This window comes from Amblyomma americanum, chromosome 4, assembly GCF_052857255.1.
Source record: "Amblyomma americanum isolate KBUSLIRL-KWMA chromosome 4, ASM5285725v1, whole genome shotgun sequence".
Classification (NCBI taxonomy): Eukaryota; Metazoa; Arthropoda; class Arachnida; order Ixodida; family Ixodidae; genus Amblyomma; species Amblyomma americanum.
Genome location: NC_135500.1, coordinates 210,209,366 through 210,235,764, shown reverse-complemented (window position 1 = coordinate 210,235,764; position 26,399 = coordinate 210,209,366). Strand labels below are relative to the sequence as shown.

Below are 26,399 nucleotides of genomic sequence, written 5' to 3'. Positions count from 1 at the left end.
CTTTAGACCCTTTATAGCGGAGCGACAGACCCCGCTTATCCGTGGAGATAGTGAAATTTTTCTTAAAAGATGCCTCCGAAGAAAAGAAAAACAGATCAAATGGCTTCATGAAACGCCAGCTTTTGAAGACTGTTCTGGAGATTTATGGTCCCTCTACGACAAAAGTGTGTGTGTGTGTGGGGGGGGGGGGGGGGGGGGAGGGTACTTATGCACAGTATTTGTCAAAAGTTTAGAGCACAGGAGGTTTGCTTCTAAGCTATGTCGTGGGACTCCTGAAGCATTCGTGGAAATCCTACCCATTGGATTATTACTAGCCCAGCTGTCTACCCTTAGCTACCCATTGGAGGAGGCAGGCCCAGAAATAATCTTACCTTCAGGAAATTTTGAGCGCTGCAGATGCATTACGAACCACACAGTGTGGCTCAGGAGCAAACCCCCTGGGCTCCAAACTTTTGACAAAGGCTGTACCTTCAATTGTATGCCTTCCCTGACTTCCGTATCAAAATTGTTATGCACCAGCTCATCGTACAGCGTTTCAGGTAGTGTCATACGCGCACGCGCGCGTGTGTATGTTGGTGGGTGGTGCCATACTTAGAAAAAAAAAAGATTGATTGCCTGAAATAAACTTAGTTCCCAAGTTCTTAGTTCCGCACCCAAGCGTCTACGTCTTGCGTCCATGACATGTTTTTGAATTCCCACACGTAAGCAGTCTGAAGTGTCTCTGCCGAGTCCACCCCCCCCCCCCCCCCCCTCCCCTTTTGCCTATACGTTCACCACTCGTACGTTCAGGGCTGTGTCACTATAGGACGAGATTCAGCCGTATGACGAGACATCGGAATGCGAACGACAAATATTGGCATCGCGTCCTGAAGGAAGAGGAAGCGACGGCCGGCGCTGCTATTCGCGTAATTACAAGGAAGTGGCCGAGCCTCAAAGTTGGAATACACGGAAGAACGAAAGCAGACCGCCCCACGGGAACGTTCTTAGTGAAGTGTGTAAATCGTAGCCAACCGACTTCACTACACGAGTACTAAATACGCGAGGTGCAGAGGGAAAAGTAAAAAGAAAGATAAGAATGGTCACAGGATCCCTTTATACATACATACGAAAAATATTACTGCAACTATTTCACTAGGCCTGATGAACTGGAGAGCGCATCACCTAGTAAAGACCGGCGAATTGCTGGGAAGTTATTTTTTCAGCCCTCCCTAACGTATTTCTAAACCATGATATTTTTCTTATTTACTTTCATATGCCTCAATAAAAATTTTGTCTAGGCATGATATTTCATAATAAGAAGTCGGGCAGTGTTCTTTTTAGTACGCACTCATAATACTGACCTGAAATTGTAGAACACTGACCCGACAAGTTGGACGCTTTGACTCATGTGAACTTCAGAGATTATGCGCAGATTCGGTTCCTTGGAGATGCCCACAATGCATTGCAGGTGTGAAGGACACGACAGAATTTACCAGCAGCAAAGAAAGTTGATTGGATTTCGACGAAGAGTACGTTATGCAGAATGCACGCTATTAAATAAGGAAGGGATGTGGTGAACCATTGTGTGCGACGCTGATTTGCCCCTAGGGAAGGCAAGAACGAACGTGCTGCAACACAGCGCCAGTTATCAGCGCCAGGGCAGTAAAAGGGAGTTGTGTGCAAACATGCACGGACCCCAGACAGTGACGTTCGCATATCACTCGCCTCTTCAGCAGCATTCGTGGTGTAGTGGATATCTCGCTTTCTAGCTTATCCCAGCGTCTTATCTCTTGCCAGTATCTTATTTATGCTACACCACGCGTCTACTTTCCGGGAACTGTTGAGGCTGCTTTCCTCGCGAGGACAACAAACAACCGACAGACAGGTCTCCATGCCGTAAGGTTCGCGTTGCAGAACATATACGGGGCGCCTCGACATCCAGCTCCGCCGTTTAGGGTTATGTCAATTGCGCTATTTTAAGTGGGAGGTTGAATTTTTCGCCGCCACAAGCTGTCCTGAAAGGTGGGTGCCCGGCACAGTACCTTACCTCAGGTAGAGATCTAGAAGTTTCGTGTTCATACCGGAGGACTAGGCAGTATCTTTGAAACAACAAAATGACGTGGCTGCCTACAAAATAATGGCTGCTACCACCCTAAACGGAGGCTCTATAGCACTGAGACAACCTAGAAGGTTGTTTAGAGCGAATACTTGGAAAAGCAGAGCCTAGGGAATTTAGTCTATCAATGGACTTATGGACATAGATCTATTAACCACTAACTAGTCCACACATAAATTTTTCCGGCATGCTTTGTTTACAGCAGTTCCGGCGGGAAATAGTGCGCAAGTGCATCATGAGAGCTTCGCTTGCGCAGGATAAAAGAGAACACTTCATGAAGCCGTCGTTCTGCCCGGCGCTTGGAACGGTGCTCATTGTTAAATGTCCGGAAACAGCTGCGCATGACGAATAGAGGCCACTGTTCTCTTAGCTCCGGACTCGAAAACAGATGTGGCTGTTTCAAAGGGCGCCGTGCAAAGAAAGAAGCTGGGACCACGTGCCCTGCTGTACTCCAGTGTTCTTGGCATGCAACGAAGCAAACTTTGGTTTTGCAGCTCAAAACGAGGATTATTGCGCTGAGAATAAGCACAAATATTTTTAAGCATCAAGTGCTTTTAGCTCCCGTTGTCGACGCTTCACGGGCGACCTTGGCGCCATAGCGGAGAGAGAACACGGAGGCGAACCTAAACGAACTTTGGCGAAACTTTCCGTCTGCGCTCTGGTGACGCGCATGCGTCAACAGCACCTTCTTTCTGGTCCTGTGGTGGGCGAAGCCACGCGCTGCGCAAAGGAGGCTAGGCTCTTCCTGCAGTCCGAGCGGCGCACGCGCAATCCTCGAGATATGGGATCTGCATGGTGGCAATGCGAGAGCGACCCGTCTGTCACGTAATCCATGCACCGGTGGGCCTTCTGCCGCCCTGTTTAAAATTGGTTCCGTGCCGCGCCGAAGGATGGCGCCATGGCTCCGCACTAGATAGGGTGCGTGGATGTCCGCTCGCCTCCACTCGAGACGTTGCATTCTCCCTCCTGAACGTTTACGGATGGATGACTGTGTTTCGTCGAGCCGAGACCTTGCCTTGCAATGCGGTTCAGTCTCTAGAATGTGCTAGGCCTGTACTGTAAAGCATTGCATGCGTACGGCTACTCTCGGCCACGAGAGAGAGAGAGAGAGAGCATTTATTTATTTGATTAAAGTCCTAATGAGTGAAAAAGGCTGTTGACAGCGCACTGTAGAATACATCAAACTAAAATACCACAATGTTTACTGCTTGAGATCGTGCTTGCATAATTCATGCCAGATATCAGCTTATCACGCGCACCAGTTGCTAGTAGACTAACATGCCATGGTCGCTGCATATCGTGTTTTATTGAACATAACTGCACAGTTAAGTGGCTGGTCCTATGGCACTCGAACCACGGTGCTACTGACAATACGCTTGCTCCAATAGCCATTATGCGTACTTCGAATCACGTTTAAATACACAGCAGTACCTAACCGTTACTGACACTGAAGACCGAAAGAGAGCTAGAGAGAGAGAGAGAGGAAAAGTGGCGTTCGCGCGTGCTTGAACATTCGTTTAAAAGAAAACAACGTACAGGCACCTAATGTGGATTGCATGGTCCACAGTGTACGCAGAAATTGTAGTCCTAACGGGGTGCGGACCCAAAATTTCGAAAGGAAACAAACGGTTCTAGCAAGTTTCAGTCGTGGGCGTTGAGTGCAACATAATTCCATGAGATTTTGAATGTTGTACGAGGAGCCGCTCGGCATTTAAACCCGCATCAAGGAACGTCAAGGTGTACTTGCTAAAGTTATTGTGATGTCACCTTATCCAGTGGTGCACAGGAACAACCAGTGCTTGCCGGCGACGCCATTAGGAAGGTGGTAGCCTAGGTTGGCCGGTCCGCTGTGAAATCAAGGTGCACTTCAAAGCTGGCGCCGATCGAGACCGAAACAACCGGCGCAAAATGTTTTGTAATTGCTGACGCTGTGCACTGGTGTTTTGAGCATTTACATGATAAGTAGGCTCCTTTCAAGCCCATTTCATGGCAAAAAACAAAACAAAACAAAAACACTGGACAACGGAAAACGTTGTGTCTGTACCCCTTTCCACCATCGCATGCACTCTAATTGACTTGTGCGTCACTAATGCACGTTCTCCAAACTCTTCAGCTTGGGTTATGTTCGCAGACATAAGCGATCATTTGCCAATTTTCTCCTTCTTACAGTAATCTCATGGCACCGTTAGAAGAACTGTTGGATATTACTGCCACATACCCTCAGATTTCCGCACCCTTATTGATAATCTCAGTTAGGCATCAGTATTGAATGATCCAAACCCGAATGATGAATACAGTAGGGCAGGTTATAAAGTCCCAATGCAGACAAAGGCTGGTAAGCATAATAAAAGATTAAGGAAGCCACAGATAAATGTCATTCTCTATAAAAAAAAATAGAAGAGACGAGTGAAATGTATCAATTATTTGTGACAAAATCGTGACGCAAATGAACTTGTTAGGTGCAAGAAATATCGCAGTTAAGTTAACGCGGAAATAAAAAGGGCGAAACGAATGTTATCAAGAATTTTTTACGCGTTTTGAATGACCCCATAAAATTTGGGGATGCAGTAAGAATCTTAACAGGAAAAAGTACGCAGGAAAAATCTTTGAATATCACATCAAACGACAATACTTTAGATCTTAAAGAATAATTTATCGCGCTAAATGAACATTTCATCAGTTGTGGGAGCTATGTCCGTATTAATACCAAGGTGCTCCTTCTACTGTCCTACAAAGTGCAAGCGTGTTCAACTTGTTAACACTGTCTTCAGCCTCGCCTTACGGAGTCCGATAATAATCGATAAACTGGAAAATTGTTTTGCCTCTGGATTTGATGACATTTGATGACCGAAGCGGTGGCCTTGAGGTGGAGCATACGCCTCGCAGTATACCGCCGGGCACCCATCAGTTTTCTAATGGGCACAAGATATTATCCCCCCGTCTGGTGCTCGGCTCTTCTGGGGTGAAATGCTTGGAAAAGGGCCCTTGGCCAAACTAACCCCTCCCTCGATCGAAAATCTATTCGCGAGGGACCGAAATACGCCTTGTGCTCCTGTCCCAGTCATCCAACCATAGGAAACTGAACACCAGGCCGGGAGATGGCTTGTACCCATTTAAGAAAATCGGTGGGTGCCCGACCAGGAGTGGGAGTCGAACCCACCACTTCCAGAAGCCGAGGTGGGTGCTAAACAGATATATACACGCGTGTGTGCGTGTCTGCTTAGTGCAGTAATAATAGCAACTGCGGTATAAACATTTGTGATGTTTACATACGCTTCTCTGATCGCCTGAGCCATTCGACATGTCAAAAAACAGCTGCATTGCTCATGACACAACGTCGAAGGCAAGTGCAAGAGCAAAAAGAAGTGAACAATGTAACGCAAACGTGCTTTACAAATCTGTTTTCTGCGCAGCTTGAAGGAAATTACAATGCGTTGTCTGCTCATGTAGATTATCGCGCAGATTCTGAACGCCACTAGGATTTGAAAGCGACGCGGAGAGTTATCTTATCCCACGCTACGCCATAAAGCTAGTGGTTGGTATGATAATGCCGCATTCTATTGTTTAGAGAAGGGTATGCGTGCACTCATGTTGAAGTCATGCGCTTAAACTTATAGTGCCGCACGTGACGCTTATTAGAAGCGGCTCGAAGGTCGCTGCTACAAACATCGAAAGTACATAAAGAGAAAAAAGTGCCATCTAGTACAGCTGTAAGGAAAACTGCGTCGTTTCTTGTCGTTAGCGCGATCCAGAGGAACAGACCGCCCTGGCAACAAAAATGTTGAAAATGGTCGAGAACACGTGATTACACATATATTCAGTACACGGGCATTGTAATCTTACTCATATTGTGGTACGAAGGAAGTAAAGAGGAAACAAAGGCCATTGTGCTCGCGGCGAAAAAAGCAGCTTAACCACTCTATATCACGTGCCTTGCGTTGGCATTTCGCCGCTCTCTCTCTTCTGCTGCCAATTGTTTACTGCGCGGGCGTATTTTATGAACTGGCGTGCCTTGTTTCTGCACGTGTTTTCAAAGTAAACGAAAATTGTGATTCGCTTTCTTTTATCCAGCCTGTTTTCGTCGAGCCTGAAAAGAGAATTTTCTTTCCACATGACTACGTGCGTTCTCAGCGACTGACACTAGTTCCTAAACCAGACCCTAAAACAGTTCTAAAATTTTTCTTTTACAACCTCAGCTGTTATATACCTGAGCTCATGAAATGACGTCATCAGATCGCAAGGTTACATGATCGTCGGGTTACGCGATCCATCGAGCCCCTTACACATAACCTCGACAGCGTTGCAGAACATGGCCCTCTTAAAAGCCGGCTCTGAGTTTGTCACGTTACGTGAACGGCGCCCTTCAGCTTTTTGTTTTTCTTAAAAAAAGAAAAGCTCAGGCTTAATTAGTACCCGTGCAGGATCCAGCGCAGCAGAAGCTCCACACTGGGCGACGCTTTCGTAATAAGAAATCAAGGTGTGCTTTCTTATGTCACGTAGAGGTCGACAGGGCGAACAGATCAGCAGCTGTGAGAGCTTGGAACAGCTCCAGGAGCACAGTCACGCGCCCTAGTCATCTCGACAAGGAGGCCCGCGTCTGGTGCGGTCAGATACTGGATTACTGCAACCCGTGCGTTTACGCAAGCGGTGTTACGAGACGGGCTCTCTGCGACACCGGTCGGGAAGCGTGCGGCGGATGGAAAAGAAGATTAGGTGAAGACCACGTGCTCAAAGAGAGCTCAAACTAAACCGCACGCAGTGGTGCGCCCATAAATGATGTTTATTTTGCATTAACCGGTCTATTAAAATATTTCCCCTATAACATTATTTTTTGAATATTTATATCCATACCTTCGTTTGCAGTGCGTTTCGATGTGGCTCATTGTGGACATTGTGCGGTTAGATGAAGAACAGGAATTAATTAATATTTTGCGACGCTTTCAGATAAGAATGATTTCAAATAAGAATGCGTTAACAGTGGCCGGTCGACATCTGCGCCTTACGTTACTCGCACATTTCTTTTTTGTCATTGCATGATTACTGGAATCACAAATCTGCTATTATTGGCTTCCAGAAAGAAAATATTCCTAAGTCCCCAAAATTTTTATCCCGAGGAGACGCACTCCTCTATCAACGCGCTCTGGTGGTTTTTGCCAACTTTGCGTACGAACAAGTTCAAGTATTTTTTCCATCTAGATGGCTGAATATCTTTAGTGAAAATTTATGGGTACTGTAGAAGAATGCACCCAGGTATTATTGACGATTTCTGAAAGTTATCCCTCGTTTTTAATTTATCAAAGTTAGCGCAAAGAAGTTCTCTCTGCTTTTTTTTTGCTAGTTTTGAGCTTCTTCAGTTTCTGTGCATTTGCTCTTAGCTGATCGCCGGGCACTGTCAGTCAAGTAGTGAAGTAGGGAAGGCCTGCCTTGCGTGTCCGTTCTATTTTCGCAAAACAAAGCTTGTATTGCATTGTATTGTACGGTGTCAATGCAAGGCAGCATATCGCTGTAGCTTGATTGCGTGCCACTATTTTACTTTCAAAAATGAATTGCTTCGTACGCGTACCGTCTGGGATCAGTTCCGCTCGTATGCGATTGTGTGAAGACGACACCTGTGTACAGGATGCTTCACACCACCTCATATACCTTCCATCATCGCGACCCGCGTCGACTACCCGTGGTCTTCCTATGCGAATTCCCGTTTCTGAACCCACACAAGGAACACGAGACGAAATGCTCAATGGTTTCGGTGCAAGCGATTCCCGCCTACATGATTCAATCCTGGCAAGGGAGAAGGTTAGCATTTAGGTCTGCCGAGAAGTGCGCACTGGACAGTCTGCGCTGGACAGTGAAGGCCTCATCAGCCCATTTTGAGAACCTTGAGTGGGTGGTCTCAAGGTGTATGCGAGGACACTGTCTCCCTCTCCCCTGCTGCAGAGGGCTAAACGCCTGGAAGGTTTTTTTTATAAGCGAAGGCTGATAAAGTTTTTAATTTATCCATATAACCCTGCGTTCTACCCTGGAATCTACACCGTCAGCCCTTAGCTGCTTAGTGAATTGATTTCACTTAATAAATTGATTGAATTGAACTGAATTTAACTTATTCAAACTAAGTTCAGCGGTCACCAACTGACAACCGCGGCAGATGGCAAATTGGAGAAATGAAAATCCCCCTCTCCACTTTTATGGGAGACGACAGAGAGGTCAAGTGCGAAAGGGAAAAAAATGAGAGGGTGGAACAAATTCTCTAGAGGGTGTTGGGTGGGAGCGGCTTAGGAGGATATTGTGAGAGGGCAGGAATGCGCAGTTTGAGGGTGGTTTCAGGGCAGAATGTAGAGCTGAATGGCTAAATCCAAAGCTATAACAGCTTTCGCTAATCCATGCGCTAAGACGGTATAAGCTTAGCTCTACACGTTTTTTTTTATTTTTCTTTCGTGTGGTACATAAATACTTGCAAGCTGCGCGTGGACCCAATTTCAGCACATGTATACAGCTGCCTCGTATGTCCTGTTTCCTCGCCGAAGGTAACAGACGCAGAAACGAGCACGGGTATCGCGCTTACTTAACGAGCATCGTGTGTGCACAATTACAAACAATGGCTGTTGGGAGTGCGAGTAGGGACTACGGCAGAAAACGGTGATTGTAAAAAAGCGTGCCATGCGACCCAATTAAACTTCACGCCACCATGTATATTTGCGCTCATGGCAGGGTGGACCACTGACGATTACGAAAGCATAACAAAGTATACAACCCTTGTTGCCTCTATACACGTTAAACGCATATTCAGGAAAAGTCCGACACCTCGGCCATTGTTCGATAGCACAGATATTGAGTTCACAGCTTTTGCCATGGCATATGCTATTAATATACACGTAAGGGTAACATTTAGGGCGAAATAAAAATGGCACACGGTCTCTGCAACAATCGCGGTCGGCGCAACGTTTAGTTCAACGCGGTGACTTTCCAGCGGCCCCGCTGGTCGGACGCGCCGCAATGTCCATCTCGTCGGCCGTGACATACAGCTTGGATGAAATGGTGGGCTCTTCGGCCACCGGAACTTCTTTCGCCGTGGGAAGGCATATGACCCGGCGCTGGTCAACGGGCTTTCTGCCGTCCCTCTCTCCGTCGCTGCCCGTGCCAGTCTTCTCCCTGGCGTCCATAAACGGAGCCGTCTTGGTCGTGGAGCCGAAGTCGTTGACAGCTGCTCTGGACGCCGGCGGGGCGGGCACCTCAGTGTTCTGGCCAATGTGGTCACTGGAATGATCTGCTGGGTGCTTGAGGTCGTTGTCCGGGTGAGGGTCCTCCTCGATGACGGGGTTCAGACCGACTGCCCGGGGCGCGGTGGGGCGGGCCAGTTTTGCCTCTCCGATGCCCTCGGCCTGCATCAGCAAGGTGCGCTCCTGGATGGAGTGCAGCGTGGAACGGCGCCGGGCGTAGGCCGCCTTCCAGGCGGTGATCTGCGTCAAGGATACGCGCGAGGCGCTGCTCGTGTCCTGGTCGCTGGTGGCGTCCACCACTGGTGCGTGCAGATCCGTGTACTGCTTGAACATGGCCAGCACGAGCATCTGCGTCGTGAGGGCGTGGTGTTTGTAGCTGAGTGGAGAACGCTTCGTAAGTGAAAGTGCACTGTCGTTCGCTGAGTACTGCGTTATAGGGAAGGCGTGCTCAACTTACGCGTGCCTTCCTGCTAAGATTTCGCGTAAGTATTACTGCAAATTTGAGCGAAGTTCCTTGTCCATGTAGTATAAGTTTACTGTGGGTGAGCGCGCAACACTGACATTTGACTGAAGCCTCAATGGTTACCACGTTACTTCATATACCTGGTATAGGTACAGCTCCTCAGTTGTGGAAATGGGTTCGTGCACAGACGGAATCGATTGCAGTGACAGATATCCTTGGCGAGGGCCTCAGAATTTTCGGTAGTAATGCGCCATTTCCTGTCATTAAGACAGAAATGGTAGGATTGCTTGTTTCAAAACAGATACCCAAATGCGCTCGAGGTGCCCAGGAAACCGATTCGCTTGTTCGTTGGTGCTGCATTACTTTGGTTTCTAGATACGTTCTGGATATTTATTTATTCGCCGTGCCTATAGGCATTACACATGTGAGTGTGTGTGTGTGTAGGGGAGGCTGTACATCCGTAGGTGGGAGCTGCACAGAAAACAACACACTTGGCATAAGCAGTGTCATCCACTTAAATATTCTATATCAGGCAAGAATCAACAGAAAATAAGATCTAGAACGTAAGCCACAAAATTATACATAGCGTTGAAAATCTGAACGGTATTACTGCGATGCAAGCCCGTTGCAACACGACACGATACCCGGAGAAATCTGGCAAAATATTTGGCTTGGCAGATGACGTCTATGTGCCGTGTTGTCACAGAATATAGCATATAATCTCCTATCCTCTGCCCAAGCCTTAAAAAAAAATCATAGAGCGTACAGTCGGGAGCCACATAAACAACCACCCTTACATGTTCTGCGAAAGTAGCTGAAACGAGGAGTAATAAAGGAAACGCCTTTCGTCTTATATGACGCGGCTATTTTGCTCCCACGTTAACATGCAAAACTTCTTGAACGAGAAAAGCCGGAGGTCAGCTCATGGGACCCTTTCTCTCACTCTCTTCTTTTCCCCTCACTCCCCACTCTGAATTCAGACAGCACTTACGGGCCATTTTCAAGTTCGCAAAGGAAGCTGTATCCTCGGCCGGCAACCGATAGATACTTCCTTCGCTCTGTTGGAAGCTCAGCGTGCAAAAATTCGTAAGTTCACTCCTGAATTTTTATAGGGCATTGTTCCACTCCATACGCGCTTAACCTCTGATGGCCTCTTTGAATAGAGGGAAAAGGCTGCTTACCTTAAGTATTGCTATGAGAACAATTTGCAGAAGGGATGGCTTTAACTGAATTGTCTGTAACGAGAGTAAACCACGTTTTGCTCAGTTTCGATTAGGCGACACAATACAGCAATTCTGTTCAGAAAAGGGTGTATGTTAGGGTGAATGACGTGCATCATTTTGTGAGACTCTGTTTCACCAGATACAAACACAGAAGCAAAAAGCTGTAGTCAAACGAAGTTATAATTTATTCAAGTACTGCTGAACCTTGAGTTGATGAACTGCTCTGACAGTGATAAATCCTCTTACAGAGTGATCGAACACCCTTTCAGGTGCACTCTCGCCTCCTCACTTCATCTTTATTTTTTTTTCCTTCCGAGATGATAAACTGGTCGCGTAAAGCTACTGCGGTACTTTCTACCGATAGGTCTTCATGGGATGGCACTAAGAATCTACAAATCTTTTTCTTGTTTTATGTACTTGCTGACGAGCACACGCGCAAAACAGTACTGGCGACCAGCAAAATTGAACGAGTTTTTTTTTTTTGGTCACGTATAAGGAAGTCTGCAAAAATATTAGACATTTAAAAAAAATATATACAAATAGAAACAACCATTTCTCGAAAAAAGTTGTTTAATTTTAAGAACCGTCGTTACACCTGTCAGTCATGACTCATATTAAACTACGCCGTAAATCGTGCGTTGTTAATCTTAGCAGTCCCATCTAATGAAAGAGCTGCTTGGTTTGGATTTCATGAAACATCAGTTTCGCGTTTCATCAGAGCATTTGAATTCCATTGCTATTAAGATTGTGTCGCCTCGAACGGCTGTCTAATCAGATACGCAGCGCTTTGCAGCAGAAGGTCATTGTAGCCGAGTCAAACTGGCGGGTGAAAAACTTCAGATAAAGGTTGAGTACAAACCTCTATGTAGGCCATGACCTTGCGAGGATGCGACTCTCTCGTACTAATAATGGCTTCAACCGTTGTCCCGTCGTCCTGCGTGTAGTTCAAGGCCAGTTAATTTACCAGAGCTGAAACGAGCGTTACTTGCAGAGGAGTGTACAGACTGTTTCACCTTAGACTTTACACAATTTTTAAAAGTGGGGTTTTGAGTTACAAGAGCGCCTTTTTGGGCATAGCATTATCAGCGGTGTAGTACATCAGAGTGCATGGTACAGCTAAGATGTGCTACCTAGCAGGTTGGTTAACCAATATTGAATAGTTAACTTTTTAACTATTACTGGTAGGCTCCTTTATTACTGAGAGGTATGTAGCCCCCCGTAAGTAATATCGACATCAGTTTTTAATTCTCGAAAAAGCTGTTACCTTCGGCGCTGTGGCCCATCAATTTTTGGCGATTTCGACGAGTTAGGTGCACTGCAGAGATTGTTTTGCCTGCAAGCTTCTCGAAAGCGCATGCATTTTGTATTTTTGCGCGATGCAGCCCAAATTTGTTAACCAGTTAACCAGCCTGCTAGTTACCACGCCTTAGCTGTACTCTGATGTACTACGCCGCTCACGATGCTATGCCGAAAAAAGCGCTCCTCTAACTCAAAAAGCCTATTTTTAAGAATTGTGTAAAGACTTGGGTGCAACACTCTGTATACACACGTGGTCTTCCTTACCGAATCAACGGCGCCGAGCTCTGAAGAGTATCCCTCCATCGCGTTGTGTTTCGTGTAGTCCCACGGCAGAGTCGTCTTTAGTGTTGCGCAAAAAAAAAAGATGTTAGAAACAAATTCGCACCAAGGCTGAGTTCAATGAAAAATTATAACTGTATAAAAATCAGTTCAAAATATGAAATAAGAAATGGGAGCAGATGATTCGTGCTTACAATTCCCTCTGTAGTTTCCGTAGCGCCTTTCAAAGCCCTGTAGCCCTTGAAAAGAAAAAGACAAGGTTCGCAGTTTATATTTTTATATGGTGCTCGTTTGGCGCTCTTTTGCTGCCAAACAGTGTTCCTTTTTGATGATGATGATAATGGGCTCTATGGTGCAAGGGCATCTTTGGCCAAGGAGTGCCAAACAAAAGGAGATTGGCCATTACGGGCAAGTTGTTCTTTTTGTAAGTTTCTAATAAATACCATCTATAAGCGGGACTACCCTAAGAACGGTATTGACTATAAGCAAGCAAAAGCAACCAACCTCCATTTGACCCGATGATCCTTGCTTATATACAAGTTGGATAAATGTCCTCGAGTTCAGGCCGAAGTACGAAACCTTTTAAATTCACTTCTGCGACCAAATATCTTGGGCGCAGTTTTCACTACGCGGGAAAAAGGATCCCAGTTCACTATTATCGTGTACTAAGCTCTGGGCCACTCCAGACCTCCGTGACGTAAGCCATATATCAAGTAACTATGCTTTTTAAGACTCATAAATGACGCCCGGAAAATACGCCATATATCCAGTACTAACTACGCCTGTTAATGCCACCGAACTGTGACTCGCTACCGACCTCAGGAGAGTAAGCCGTAAATCCTGACTTCGGCGAAATTTCTTCTGCTTCGGTAATAGTATATATATATATATATATATATATATATATATATATATATATATATATATATATATATATATATATATATATATATATATATATATATATATATATATATATATATATATATATATATATATATATATATATATATATATACGTAACCTCAAGATATTTTGCGCTTCTAGTAGTCATGGATATCAGCCCAGTTTGTTCCAAATCAAGTAGAAAAGAGTTGAGTGCAGACATGTTAAAAGCACGAGTTGTCCTTTTTTTTGCGACCGCGGCGGCTGCGTTTTTATGGAGGAAAAGCGCTAAGGCGCCCGTGCGCTGTGCGATGTCAGTGCACGTTAAAGATCCCATGTGGTCGAAATTATTCCGGAGCCCTCTCCACTACGGCACCTCCTTCTTCCTTTCTTCTTTCACTCCCTCCCTTACGGCGCGGTTCAGGTGCCCAACGATATATGAGACAGATACTGCGCCATTTCCTTTCCCCAAAAACCAATTAATTAAAAAAAAATTTTGCCATCGAGGCAAAGGCTCAGCGCTGCAAATTAATGGCAGCCTTTTCTCAGTCTTTCACACTCAGTGGGTGAAGTTGCACGAAGAACATCCAGTTCTTGAAGTCGGAAGTTGTAATTTTTTGCCACCAAATTAGCATCAACTAGGTGAATGGCTGGCGCCAAAGGGACCAATATAAAGTAATAATAATTGGTTCTTGGGGGAAAGGAAATGGCGCAGTATCTGTCTCATATATCGTTGGGCACCTGAACCGCGCCGTAAGGGAATGAATAAAGGAGGGAGTGAAAGAAGAAAGGAAGAAGAGGTGCCGTAGTGGAGGGCTCCGGAATAATTTCGACCACCTGGGGATCTTTAACGTGCACTGACATCGCACAGCACACGGGCGCCTTTGCGTTTTGCCTCCATAAAAACAGCCGCCGCGGTCGGGTTCGAACCCGGGAACTCCGGATCAGTAGCCGAGCGCCCTGACCACTGAGCCACCGCGGCGGGTATATAAAGTAAGCATTGTATCGAGCGCACGTGTGAGGAAATTCGACACACGATGTAGTAGTATTTTTTTTATAAAGTAAGCATTGTATCGAGAAAATACTACTACATCGTGTGTCGAATTTCCTCACATGTGCGCCCCGCAGCTTCAAAAAAAAATTTATAGAGCTGCACCCCTGTGCACTTTTTCAAAACTGGCCACTGCCATATTGTTTCTGGGCTGTGGCAGCAGCGTCCGAATTCGCGGATTTTACGGAAGTAGCTACTGCGCAGGCGCGGCACAGTCCAAAATGTACGCGTGCTCAATCAGGTTGTAAGTAGTGCAAATGTCTACAGCAGCGGCTGACCGCGGTTACCCGCGTTAGGCTCGTTTCACATGCTGCGATTTTCGCCTCCCGACGTTGCGAATATCGTCGGTCTGCGACAGAAGATAGCCTCGGTCTAGCCACCGATGGCTTGTAACGTGTTTCCGTCCTGTTGGAATTCAAACGCAACATAGCGGTGTGCTTCCTCTGTGACTGACCAACGGGGAGTGTGCGACGTTGAGTCACGTGTGAGGAGTTGCCGCGGAGGAAGCAAAGTTGTCTATTTTAATCAAAACCTATGATATATTGCCTTGTATTTAAACGCACACTGATTAGAACAACCTAAACAAATTCGTTGTTGCGTTACTAGCTAGCTTATCCACGGGTTGCCTAGGCAAATATCAAACAACCCTGCGGGTCGCTCCACCCGAATTCGCTGTGTAGGCGTTGCATGTGACTGAGCGAAATTCTCATTGCGACGTCACCGGCTGCATGGAATATTTTCATTCTAGTCGCAGCATGTGGAACGGCCCCTATCAGTGCTTTTGCAAGCGCGTCGCCATTATTAAAAACAACATCGAATATTTCAGGCTCGAGCGCTTACGTCAAAGGTCCTGCGGACAGCATTTTTTTAATTGTGGTCACTAATGTTGCTGCCACATCAGGTGACTTTGAGCCGGGCCTGTACTCCTTCGCTCGTTTTATTTGATTCCCATTGTGTCCTTTATTCGAAAGAAGCGAAATCATACATAAGGCAGTACAGATAAACACTTTCCCCGTATTTTTCATATTTAGAGCCACACTGAAGCCTTAGCGCTTTCATTCGGTCGTATGAAACAATAAAAAGCAAGTTGTATACTGAAAATGTCTTCTTTAAAAACACGATGCCAGTTCGTCTGTCCTGCATTCCCAATAAGTCCACTTGAGTAAGCTTGCCACGGAGCCTCACCGTGAATTTGCCTGGAGCTGGGAAGCGTTTCTTGAGAAAGGGAAAGGAATAAGTATGCGCCTCGAGCTGCACTTACGTCACCGTGTGTTTAACGAGAGTGACGAGGTGAACCGGACCGACCAGTGATGACACCATATAGCGCATTTTTTTTTCATGGCCGTTGGAAAGTTACACGGAGCGGCTAGCGCCGACTGTATATATTTTGGTGCAAGCTCTTTATTATTATTTTTTTTTGCACAGGGCAAAGCTGTGAAGCCAGTAAAACCGGAGGGCCAGCATGTACCTCACGCGGGTGCTGTCACACGTGCTGTTGTCGTTCCCGACGTGCTTTGAGTGACGATAGTGATTCACAAGGATTCTGTAAGCGCCATAGCAGACGTATTCTATAACGGTGAAAACTTTTTTTTTTATATGTCGCAGGATGTTTAACAGTCAAAGAACACCATTTCCGAAGACACCTCATTCGAGGAGTCGGTAAGCCTCGTTTGTTTCGTTATTTTATCTGACTGCTCCAAGTATAGTTCTTTAGAGCTTTTTGTATTTTGAAACTTATATTGGAAATTTCCAAAGACCATTGCATTCCCCCAATGATGTAGTCAGACCACGGGAACGCCGCTATTTAAGGTAGGATTAACTCGTCAGAGAGCAAGCACACAAAAAACGTAAATGCAGGACCGTTATCACTGTTGTCTACTAGTTATTAACTCGAACTTATAATAGTTATTCTTGCTAAACCTTAACGATTTAATACAGTTCATGCTTGTAAAAACTGCGGAATTGCATAAAGTTCATTTTTAGTGTGTACTTTTTAACTTTAAATACACTCCACTTTGGCGGATTGCCCCTAAATACATCCGACTAACACAGTTCCAGCTACGAGTTTTTGATCAATTCGGCCTCACCTTGCTGTCTACTAGTTATATCGGTGAGCTTAGTTAGTAGAGCGAGTGCCCCGATATGCGGTGGTCCTAGTTCAAGTCTCGGAGCGGTACGGATTTTTTTTTATCTACGGAGTTTCTCTGAAGGCTGCATAGCTTTTGCTTGTAGCCGTATTGCTGCGCACAGGTCGGAGCAAATGAGACATTATTCCCGTTATGGAAATCTACAACACCTCTCGTGATTCCTTTGAATACATTGCACTAATATAAATTTCAGGTACAGCAATGTTTTAAAAAACTTACACCGCAGCGAATTGAAAGAGAGCTGAGAAATGTGAATCGCACTGTGGCGCCACTGAGCACCATGGTGCGTTCTATTGTGCCGTTATGCGTGTCTGTTATGTAAAACTTACCTCGTTGGTAACGGTCTGAACCAGGTAATACAGCGCCACGTCGCACACCAAGGTGACCACGATGTCGAATGCATTCCAGAGCAAGAATGCCTTCACGCATGCCTGGTTTCCCTGCGAAATTCGACGGTATATCACATATGAGTGAATGACTGAGCCTAGTACACACTACTTTTGATTTTTTAAGTTTAAGATCTTGATGGTTAAATCTTCAAAGAGCGCGAATATGTACGTACTTAGCAACTGAAATGCAAGATACGCACGGAGACACAACGTCCGTGTATATCTTTTTCATAGGTGCTTAATTTCTCTGTCTGTGCCTTCATTCGCACCATTTGAGCCAAACCTACGAGTGTAATATAATTGTTTTCCGCTAGGTTTGAACATATGCAATGAAACATCGCTTTGACAGTGCCTGGTTCATTGAGCTGATAAATAGAGCAAAAGCGACATAATTTGTATTGACGACCCATATGAGCTACGCTATAAGTGGCCGTTGATAAATTCTTCTTTCTTCTTTGGTTCTGTTGTACAAGAAGATTCAGATGTGATATGCTTGCCAAAGGCTATTTGTCAATCAGCAAGACACTTTTGACTGCAGTGATGTATCTCCCGGCGACATTGCAATGTAAACGGTAAAAGTAATAAAGTAAGCAAAAAAATAAGAATCATACTGACCTACCAAACTAAAGCGTAGTGGTCAAAAAAAAATTTAGCTGTATTTGCCGCCAAATCACGCCCAATACGACACGCAGCTTTAAGAAGAAAAAGCGCATCTGCTGACGTCCACCCAGCCTTCGTTAATGGGTGACATTCCAGAGGGTGCATTCTTGGGATGGCCTTGAAAACACGGTAGAAAGAGCTCGCAAATAAAAGAGCTTAACAGAAATAGGCTTGCGAGGATTGGCTGTCTAACGCCACAATTTCTCCTAATGATTTCATCATCTATAGAGGATGCTTTGGCATCCGCTCGCTAGCTGGTAAATGACAAAGCCATTCACTAATTAATATATATATATATATATATATATATATATATATATATATATATATATATATATATATATATATATATATATATATATATATATATATATATATATATATATATATATATATATCGTTTAGATAGATAAGAACGTGGTTGAACGCTAACTATATTAGGCTACAAGAGTACAGTTGCTGCGAAGCCAGTTGATACTTCAATAACACTTCTGTTGGGCCTAGTTGGTGCATGGTGATTCAGATGCGCCAGTCCTTGTGTTTCTATCGTGTATGTGGTTCATCGAATGTTTTGCGCACATCGTTGATCTGTATCAAAACAGCTGATAGCCGAGGAACGCGTGCAAGAAATGTCTGCTTGCATCTGAACGATATATATTCGTACGTTATGTATTTTAGGAAATTAACTCACAGTACACTTGAATATAGAACTTATATTTAACAACCATCAGAACTAAAGTTGGTTTTAAATGAAAGTAAGACCACTGTCACTGATTGACAGGCGTGCGGAAAATTCAAGGCTTCGCGACTCAAGAAGCCAGGAACAGTAGAGGTGGTGACTGGTGAGGTACTAATAAGTCAAGCTCTGTGCAGGGGAACAAGAACTTTCGTGATATCTTGCCTGTATATTTGACAGTACATGCATCCTGTTTAATGACTTCTTCTTAATTAGAAGTTCATGATTAATTTTTGAATAATAATTAATCAATTATTACAACAAACGGCAATGTGGGTCCAGTTTTCACACAGGAAAACCGTTTGAGGTGCCAAAAGTTCTTGCTCGTTGACATCGCTTCAGCTTTTATGCTATAGCTAAGCACGAACACACCCCATCATCATGAACAGGTGCTCCAAAAGGGATGAAAGACTCACGTCTCCAGGACATGTACGGAATGCATGCGGGCCTAATAGCATTCTGATTAATACACAATTATACATGGTGACAGGTGATGTCGTTTTAAGTCAAGGTATGACTTGTGGTACGTACCTTGCCCATTAGAGGAAAGCAAAAAGTCACATTATTTTCGCCATGACAAAAACCGCAAAATTCTGAACCGAAATGACGAATTGCGAGTTGTGGTGTGCCAAAACACCGGTTTCGACGAGTCTATTTCGAATCTTTGAAGCAGCAGAAAATACAACGTGAGAGAAAAACAACGAGGAGACAAGACGCACACATCTACATTTGGACACTTTCATGTCATCGCTCTTTCTTCGCGCCTTTTCTTTTCCTGTTCCAATGGTATATAACATGGTCGAGGAGACAAGCGGAGCCAACTGCAATTAGTGGGATCACTAGATAGATAGAAATGCATAAAACGCTTCAAGCCCTGCTTTATGGCTTTTAGCCCACTGTCTACACTGTCTGTGGATGTTAATGTGGAAATAAATTGAATTGAATTCGGTTGTATTGGGAACACTTACGGTACACTGGGAGCAGAGGAAGACCGCGTCGGAGATGCAGCTCAGAGTGGAGGAGAATATGGTTACGTACAGCACGGCAGCCAAGGCGGCCAGGCCTGCGACACATTTAGGACGAAGTCCAAAAGAGAGCACCATTGTGAGAGGTATTACACAGGAAGCACAATAAAAGTAACTGTTAACACTGTCTCACAAAACCAGCGCAGTTTTGTGAGGGAGATGGCAGGCTTTGCCAAAGATCAGAGGCCGAAATCATAAAGCCCTCAACAAGAGTAACAGCCCGAATTTGGCTGAGGCACTGACTGTACCATATCGAGGTTGCATTCGCAGATGGTTAGTCAGCTGGCCTCGAATCCCGCTCTTTCGCACAAAAATGCTCTAAATTCGGCCCCTTGGCCGACTCATGCAAATTCTATTAACTTCACAACGCTTTACGGTTGGAGTAGGACCGAATGTAGCCATCATTATGTCACCATAAAGCATGCACTGAATCGACGAATCAGCGCCGCCGTGGTGGCTGAATGGTTATGGCTGTCGGCTGCTGGCCCGAAAGACGCGGGTTCGATACCGGCCGCGGCGGTCGCATTTCGATGGAGGCGAAATTCTGGAGGCCCGTGTACTGTGCGATGTCTGTGCACGTTAAAGAACCCTAGGTGATCGAAATTTCCGGAGCCCTTCACTACGGCGTCCCTCATAGCCTGAATCGCTTTGGGACGTTAAGCCCGTATAAACTAAACTGAATCGATGAATCGCCATGGATGAATGCTGGACGGGTCGGAAATAGAGTATTGAAAATAATCGGCTAAAGCGCATTGAAGTGTTCATAATCTAGTTACTGATATACTGCGCCAGGGCAACTTCAGTTACAAGTAAAGGCGAATGCTATACCATTCTAAAAAAAAAAAAGTAACCGTTCACTTCCTGCCTGACAATAATATATGAAGCCTGCTGCTTTAAAAAAATTAAAACCGTGCGATGATAACTGACGGCAGTGGCTCCCAGCGCTTCTCGCAGTTAGACCGCACAGTCTGGGAATATTACTAGTGGTGAGGTTGTCTAGTAGTAGTAGCAGCAGTAGTAACGGTTTATTACTAGGAAAAAAGGAACTGAAAGATATTGGTGCAGGCGCGGCAATTGCTATCTAATATCTTCAGCACCTGAGGTGCAGCCAGCATAAATAAAGGAAAAGGCAGAGTATAGCAAAAAAAAGTACAGATGGAAGCGTTAGTGATAAGGGAAATAGGAGAGCTTTACGCAATATTTACAACATTTATAAAACATAAAAAAGGCGAACCAGTTCGCGCCGTTCGCGGGCAAGTGTTCAGGCACTTTCCGTATAATAACCGCGCGCGAGCGACCGCTGCATATATTTACAATATAGTTGCGTCTCCTTCCTATCTGCTTATCACATCTTGCAGAACATTTGAGGCGCTGCACGCCTTCTTTCATCCCGAAAAAAAAAAGGGGTGTTATCGGCATCAGGTAAGGAGCAACTTAGTGCTGATATATGCTTCCCTGACAGTACCTCATTCACGTCTCTTACAAGCTTACGTATACGCCAAAGCCATGTTGTTCGTAACAAAAAGCGACTCTTGCTCTTGCACCGGGTTATGTGTATGTTAATGAAACACGTTGGGAAATTTATCATACCCAGCGCCATAGTCTCAACAAAGCCTAAATTAGAGGAGCGCTGAAAAGCTAACCAGTGTCACGGGTACTCACCACGGAAGGTGTTCGTGTGCTCTCTGCGCATGTTCATACGGAGCCGGTTTCCTTGTGCAAGTGCCTTTGAGTTCTCTAGAACCAGGTAACAGTTGGTGCACTGAAAAATAAAATGGCTGGGGTTCAACTTTGCTCTTGGCTTGAACCTAGTTATACGAGCGAAAGCTCTGTTAAGCATGCATGCTCTCTACTGTTTCAAATCAAATGTCAAGGTCAAATGTCAAGGTCAGGTAACCAATGGTCATTGTCCTATTGTTATGTGGCGGCCAGCCGAAGAATGAGGCGCGGTGAACGATGGCAGAGAGATATGATTTTAATGGCCGCTGGCCTGGGGGGGGGGGGGGTGCTAGCGCTCCGTCCCGCGCCACTGTCAGCTTCGTCTTCTTCGTGGCAATATGATCACTTCGGAATATACGGCTCTGGGTTTCGCCGGCGCGCCGCGCCCGCACCACGTGGCTGGTCACGTGACCAACCGCGTGATCAGCCACGGCGCTGCCACGCTGAAGGTTCGAAGTGATACCGTAATGTAGGCATCGCTACAAAACAAAAATTTCTAAGCACATCAAGCTTGCGCCTGTTGCCCGACAGGCTTCAGATACCCAAGCTTTTTTTTTAGATAAGGAAGGAGAAGCTACAATGGCGCAAATTTCTTGTCCAATAAAAAAAGTGAAGGAGTTCTAGAATATATCTCTTTATTTGTCCTGTTCTCTCTCGCGCGTCCTGCTTCCTTTCTTGTACATGCGCGCTCCCGCTAGTGAACTGAAATTTATGCAATTCAAAAAACTGGTCATCCCAGATTGTTTTCCACAGACTACCATTCTATAATAAAAAAAACGCTGATAATTGTTGTTCTTGGCAGCAGTCACTGCAAAAATATGCCCACGACGGAATGTTTTATATAAAGGGCGTATTCGGTTAGCACTTTTATTTAATCAATATGAGATGTTCTCAACGCGCCTCTGTGCCGGTTGCATCAATGAAAGCGACGAAGCAATTCGCACAAAATGTATTGCGGAAGTGTGCCTCCCAAAATTTCAGTTGTACCACGCCGAAACGACGATGACATACTGTGCGGCGACCGGTTTAAGTATAAAGACACACAAATGATATTAACTGATTTATACTTGCCGAAGATAATATATTCGGTAAAGATAAAGGAGAGAAGATGAACAAGGGGGAGGGGTTAGGGAAGCCTACGTTGTCCAATGTTTCGACAAAATGGCTCTGTTTATCTGGCCCACTTGTCGAAATATGTAATATAGGCACTGACGCCCCCCCTGCCCGGTCCCCCTTCGACATGCTAGGAATTTTGCTTAGAAAAACCATGCTGAAGCACATTTTTTTCACAAAAAAAGTTCACGAGATACATGTTTCAAATGAACCCCCGCCCCCCAACCATCCCATCCAAGAGCAACACATAGATCAACCCCCGACTGATGAACGCTGGAACTGAGCACTCTCGTTTAATTTCGACCTGCTGGGATTCTGTAATGGGCATGTAAGTCTTAAAACACGGGCTTTTTGCTTTTCGCATGTATGCGAATGCGGCCGGCGCGGCTGCGATCGAACCCGTGAACTCGGGCTCCGTACAGGGAAACGCCGCAGAGCCACAGATACGGGTAACTGAGGCACTGGTCAAACTAATGGCGCAGCTACTGCAGTTTGCATTTGAGCCTCCGCCCCGCCGCGGTGGCTCAGTGGTTAGGGCGCTCGACTACTGATCCGGAGTTCCCGGGTTCGAACCCGACCGCGGCGGCTGCGTTTTTATGGAGGAAAAACGCTAAGACGCCCGTGTGCTGTACGATGTCAGTGCACGTTAAAGATCCCCAGGTGGTCGAAATTATTCCGGAGCCCTCCACTACGGCACCTATTCTTCCTCTCTTCTTTCGCTCCCTCCTTTATCCCTTCCCTTACGGCGCGGTTCAGGTGTCCAACGATATATGAGACAGATACTGCGTCATTTCCTTTCCCCAAAAACCAATTATTATTATTATTATTATTATTGAGCCTCCCTTTCGGCACGGTGCCACCGCGGTGGCCCAGTGGTTATGGCGCTCGGCTGCTGACCCGACAGACGCGGGTTCGATCCCGGCAGCGGCTGTCGCATTCAATCAATACGAAATTCTAGATGCCCATATACTGTGCCATGTCAGTGCACGTTAAAGAACCCCAGATGGCTGAAGTTATCCGGAGCCCTCCACTATGCCGTCCCTCAAAGCCTGAGTCGCTTTGGGACGTTAAACCCCCATAAACCAACCAATCAACCTTTCCACGCGCCGTTCAGGTAAAAGTTGATATCACGAGCAAACAGTTCATTAAACTAGACGATTCATGTCTATCAGAAGACCTGCCAAACTATCGTCCAAGTGTGCAGCGATGTGACTTACAAAACAGCCAACGACGATAATGTTGAGAACGACCGCCCTAGCCATGGAAGCCCGGGGCTGTCCTTTCACTTCGGTCGCACTGTTACGTCGAAGACCTGGCGTAAACGCTCCGCAGTGTCACCTGCACTGCGGCACAGCCGACGCTGCTTTGTTGCGCTGGCACATAAAACAAGGCGTGGATGTGGTGTTGATGGGGCTGGGCGTTCGCTGCCCAGAGAGAAAGAAAAGGAAACAATGCGGCTCCATAATTGTGCTGTTTTTTTTTTCTTTACAATTCGAGAATTTATCACGGCACTTTAGAAATTTTAGATCAACCTCAAAGAACTCACTCACAATATACGTTTCATTTATTTATTTACTCAGCCGTCTAGTTTCAAAGTCAAATCACTCTTTATTTTCGAATGTGCAAGGCAGTGCATAAAAAATATTTGGACTGGTAGCCGTGCGGCTAGTGAACGGTTCAGTGCAAGGTAAAATAAGGCAGCCATAATGATGAAAGAAAATTAAGAGTAATTACAGTTTTACATACATTACGCGCGCACACACACGCACAACCACGGTGTCTTCGCCGAAGCGGGCGAACCTTGCACTGCCATCTCGGACGAGGTTCGTGCTGGAAGGCCGTGCAGCGGGGAGAGCGTACACTCTAAAAAGAAAGTAGAAAGGGAGTAAACTGTCTTCCTTGTAAAAGGGTGCGCGCTGGAGGACAGGTAACTCCCTTTTTTACTCCCATATAGGCGTATTCGCGTTTAGAGTGAAGGAACCGTCAGCGCAAAGTAGCCGCCTCCTTCGCGTCAAATTTGCGACCAATGACGGCTTTCGCCGAATCTTTTAACCAAGGCGCAGCCTATTTTGGCCAATAGCATTCTTTCTGGTGGTAGCTGCGTCACCTAACTTGTAATGTGAACAGATGTATATCCCCGCGTCGCAATATGTCGGCGGCTCAACGAATCCTTACGGGACAATCGCCACCATGAAGGGAGCTTATAATATCATCCTTAGAAAGTGTAGTGTATCAACTGTCACCGGTTACGCTACCGGCATGCGCCGACACTACGCTGCTCTTGAAGACAAAGAAGTTGCCCCACTTTCTTTTATTTATTTATTTTATTTATTTTAGATACCCTCATGGCCCACAGGGCATTATTGAGGGGTGGGGGCTCGCTACGCCTGAATACGCTGCAAGATCGACACAGCGTCTCCGAGGACACATAATAAATGCACCCCTACAAACGAAACCTTCGAAGAAATTTAGAAGTAAGCTGGAAGGATTCCATGTCGTTACTGTGGTAATCCTAGGTGTAACGTTTCGCCTACCAATACAGCAGGCGCCACCATCGCTTCGATTTCGAGTATATAGGCAATAATCTTAATAGGTGTCATGGGCGCGTCCTCCTGCCACCATTCTGTTAGCAGAAGCGGTTTGTCTTCAAGAATCTCCGCTCGCCCCTGGAAGCCGTGGTCTAGTGCCCCGTTGTTTTTATTTCTACGAGAGAAGTACCACTGCAGAGGCCTGCGGGAGGCGCGGGACCACAGATGGGCTTTATATGTCGGTGGATTTATAGCTGCGACGCATAGATATATGATCTGTCGGAATCGGGCGGCCCAACACCCTTCTCCCAAAGATTTCATTCCTGAAAAGCCGAGCACCAGGCCGGGGAATAGATTATACTCGTTGAAAAACGGGCAGGTACCCGGCGGCGCTGTGGTTGAAACCCAGCACCTACCACATGCGAGGCGGATGCTCAAACGAATAGGCCAGCGCTGCTGTGTTTCTATCTTTATGATTTCCTTTTTTTCCCCCTTACTGGTGAAGCGTAAAGAAAGGTTTGGTATTCGGCTTTTGAAAAAGAGAAATAGCGCAGTAATTGTCTGGCTGTCTTCATGGATGCAGCTCAGAGGTAACCTCAGCAAATTCATGTAGAGTTTCGTCCAACCTACCTGATTCGACAGGGAGCGGCGATGATGAGTAAAGCAGCATATTTGGTGCTTCTGAAATCGGAAGCTAGCCTTATCCGTCTGCGTTGCTACCACCATGCTGTTTTTGCACGCCCAGCTGTAGAGCCGCGGTGTGCCACTGTGTCTTGCTTCGACGCCAGGATCTCTTTTCGGCATTCAAAACATTACCGCGTTATTCTGAATCTACTTTTACCGACTTCGAACAACCTCTGAAAATTTTAAACGTTTCTGAAGCAGCGCGAACAAGACACTAAGTTTTCCGCGCATAGCGACTGCAGAATGTTGTAATTGCAGCGGTAAAAGGGACTATCTTTCATTTCTTTCGAAGGCACAATTTTCTCAAATGCGCCGAATTAAAATCTGATTCATATGAAACCGCTGCCTTCCCCGTATGCTAACCCCGAAATTCCCCCACGAAAACTTAGTCATCTGTAGTTGTGAGCAGAGCTTACCTGGGTAATCTTTTCTGGAGCACCAGTGGGGTTTGTCCAATAAGGCGCATCCCGGCACCACAACACTTGCGCTGCTAGATAACAAATATGCCGAGCGAACTTTCCCGGTTGGTCAAAACGTGCATTACAGAGGTGCAACGGCCACAACCGAGTCGGCATGACAAATACAGCGCTTTTATTTAAGTGAACGATTAAGTTGAGCCCATATGCACAAGCGGGACACGCTGCAGTGCACACAGTATTCCAAGCAGCGTCCGGATGTCTGCGCGTGGCACACAAAACGTCTGCAGCCCTTTCTTCGACTACGCCCTACATTAAGCGCCACTGCATTCCGCAGGTCATCGCTAAAAGCAGTTTTCTCAGACCCTGTCTTTAGTCGCAAAACTATAGCGTCTATCCACGCGACATCACGCCAAGTTACTGAGCGGAGGGTTTGCGTTCATCCTGTGACACCTCCTTAGTGCTGACAGGTT

At 45.9% G+C, this 26,399-nt stretch overlaps 1 protein-coding gene and 1 long non-coding RNA gene across 2 annotated transcripts; both read right to left on the bottom strand.

Moving 5' to 3' along the window:
* Positions 1-8,796: 8,796 nt before the first annotated feature.
* Positions 8,797-11,924, bottom strand: LOC144127552 (uncharacterized). Its single transcript, XM_077660545.1, has 3 exons — positions 11,855-11,924; positions 10,954-11,007; positions 8,797-9,657 (listed from the first exon to the last, which is right to left on the bottom strand). The coding sequence occupies exons 1-3, from the start codon at positions 11,867-11,869 to the stop codon at positions 9,040-9,042; spliced, it is 687 nt and encodes a 228-aa protein (XP_077516671.1). The 5' UTR covers positions 11,870-11,924; the 3' UTR covers positions 8,797-9,039.
* A 560-nt stretch (positions 11,925-12,484) lies between these two features.
* LOC144130001 (uncharacterized) lies at positions 12,485-18,981 on the bottom strand. Its single transcript, XR_013313932.1, has 5 exons — positions 18,973-18,981; positions 16,986-17,096; positions 12,768-12,812; positions 12,559-12,633; positions 12,485-12,493 (listed from the first exon to the last, which is right to left on the bottom strand). It is a non-coding gene; the product is annotated as an uncharacterized LOC144130001 (long non-coding RNA).
* Between the last annotated feature and the right edge of the window lie 7,418 nt (positions 18,982-26,399).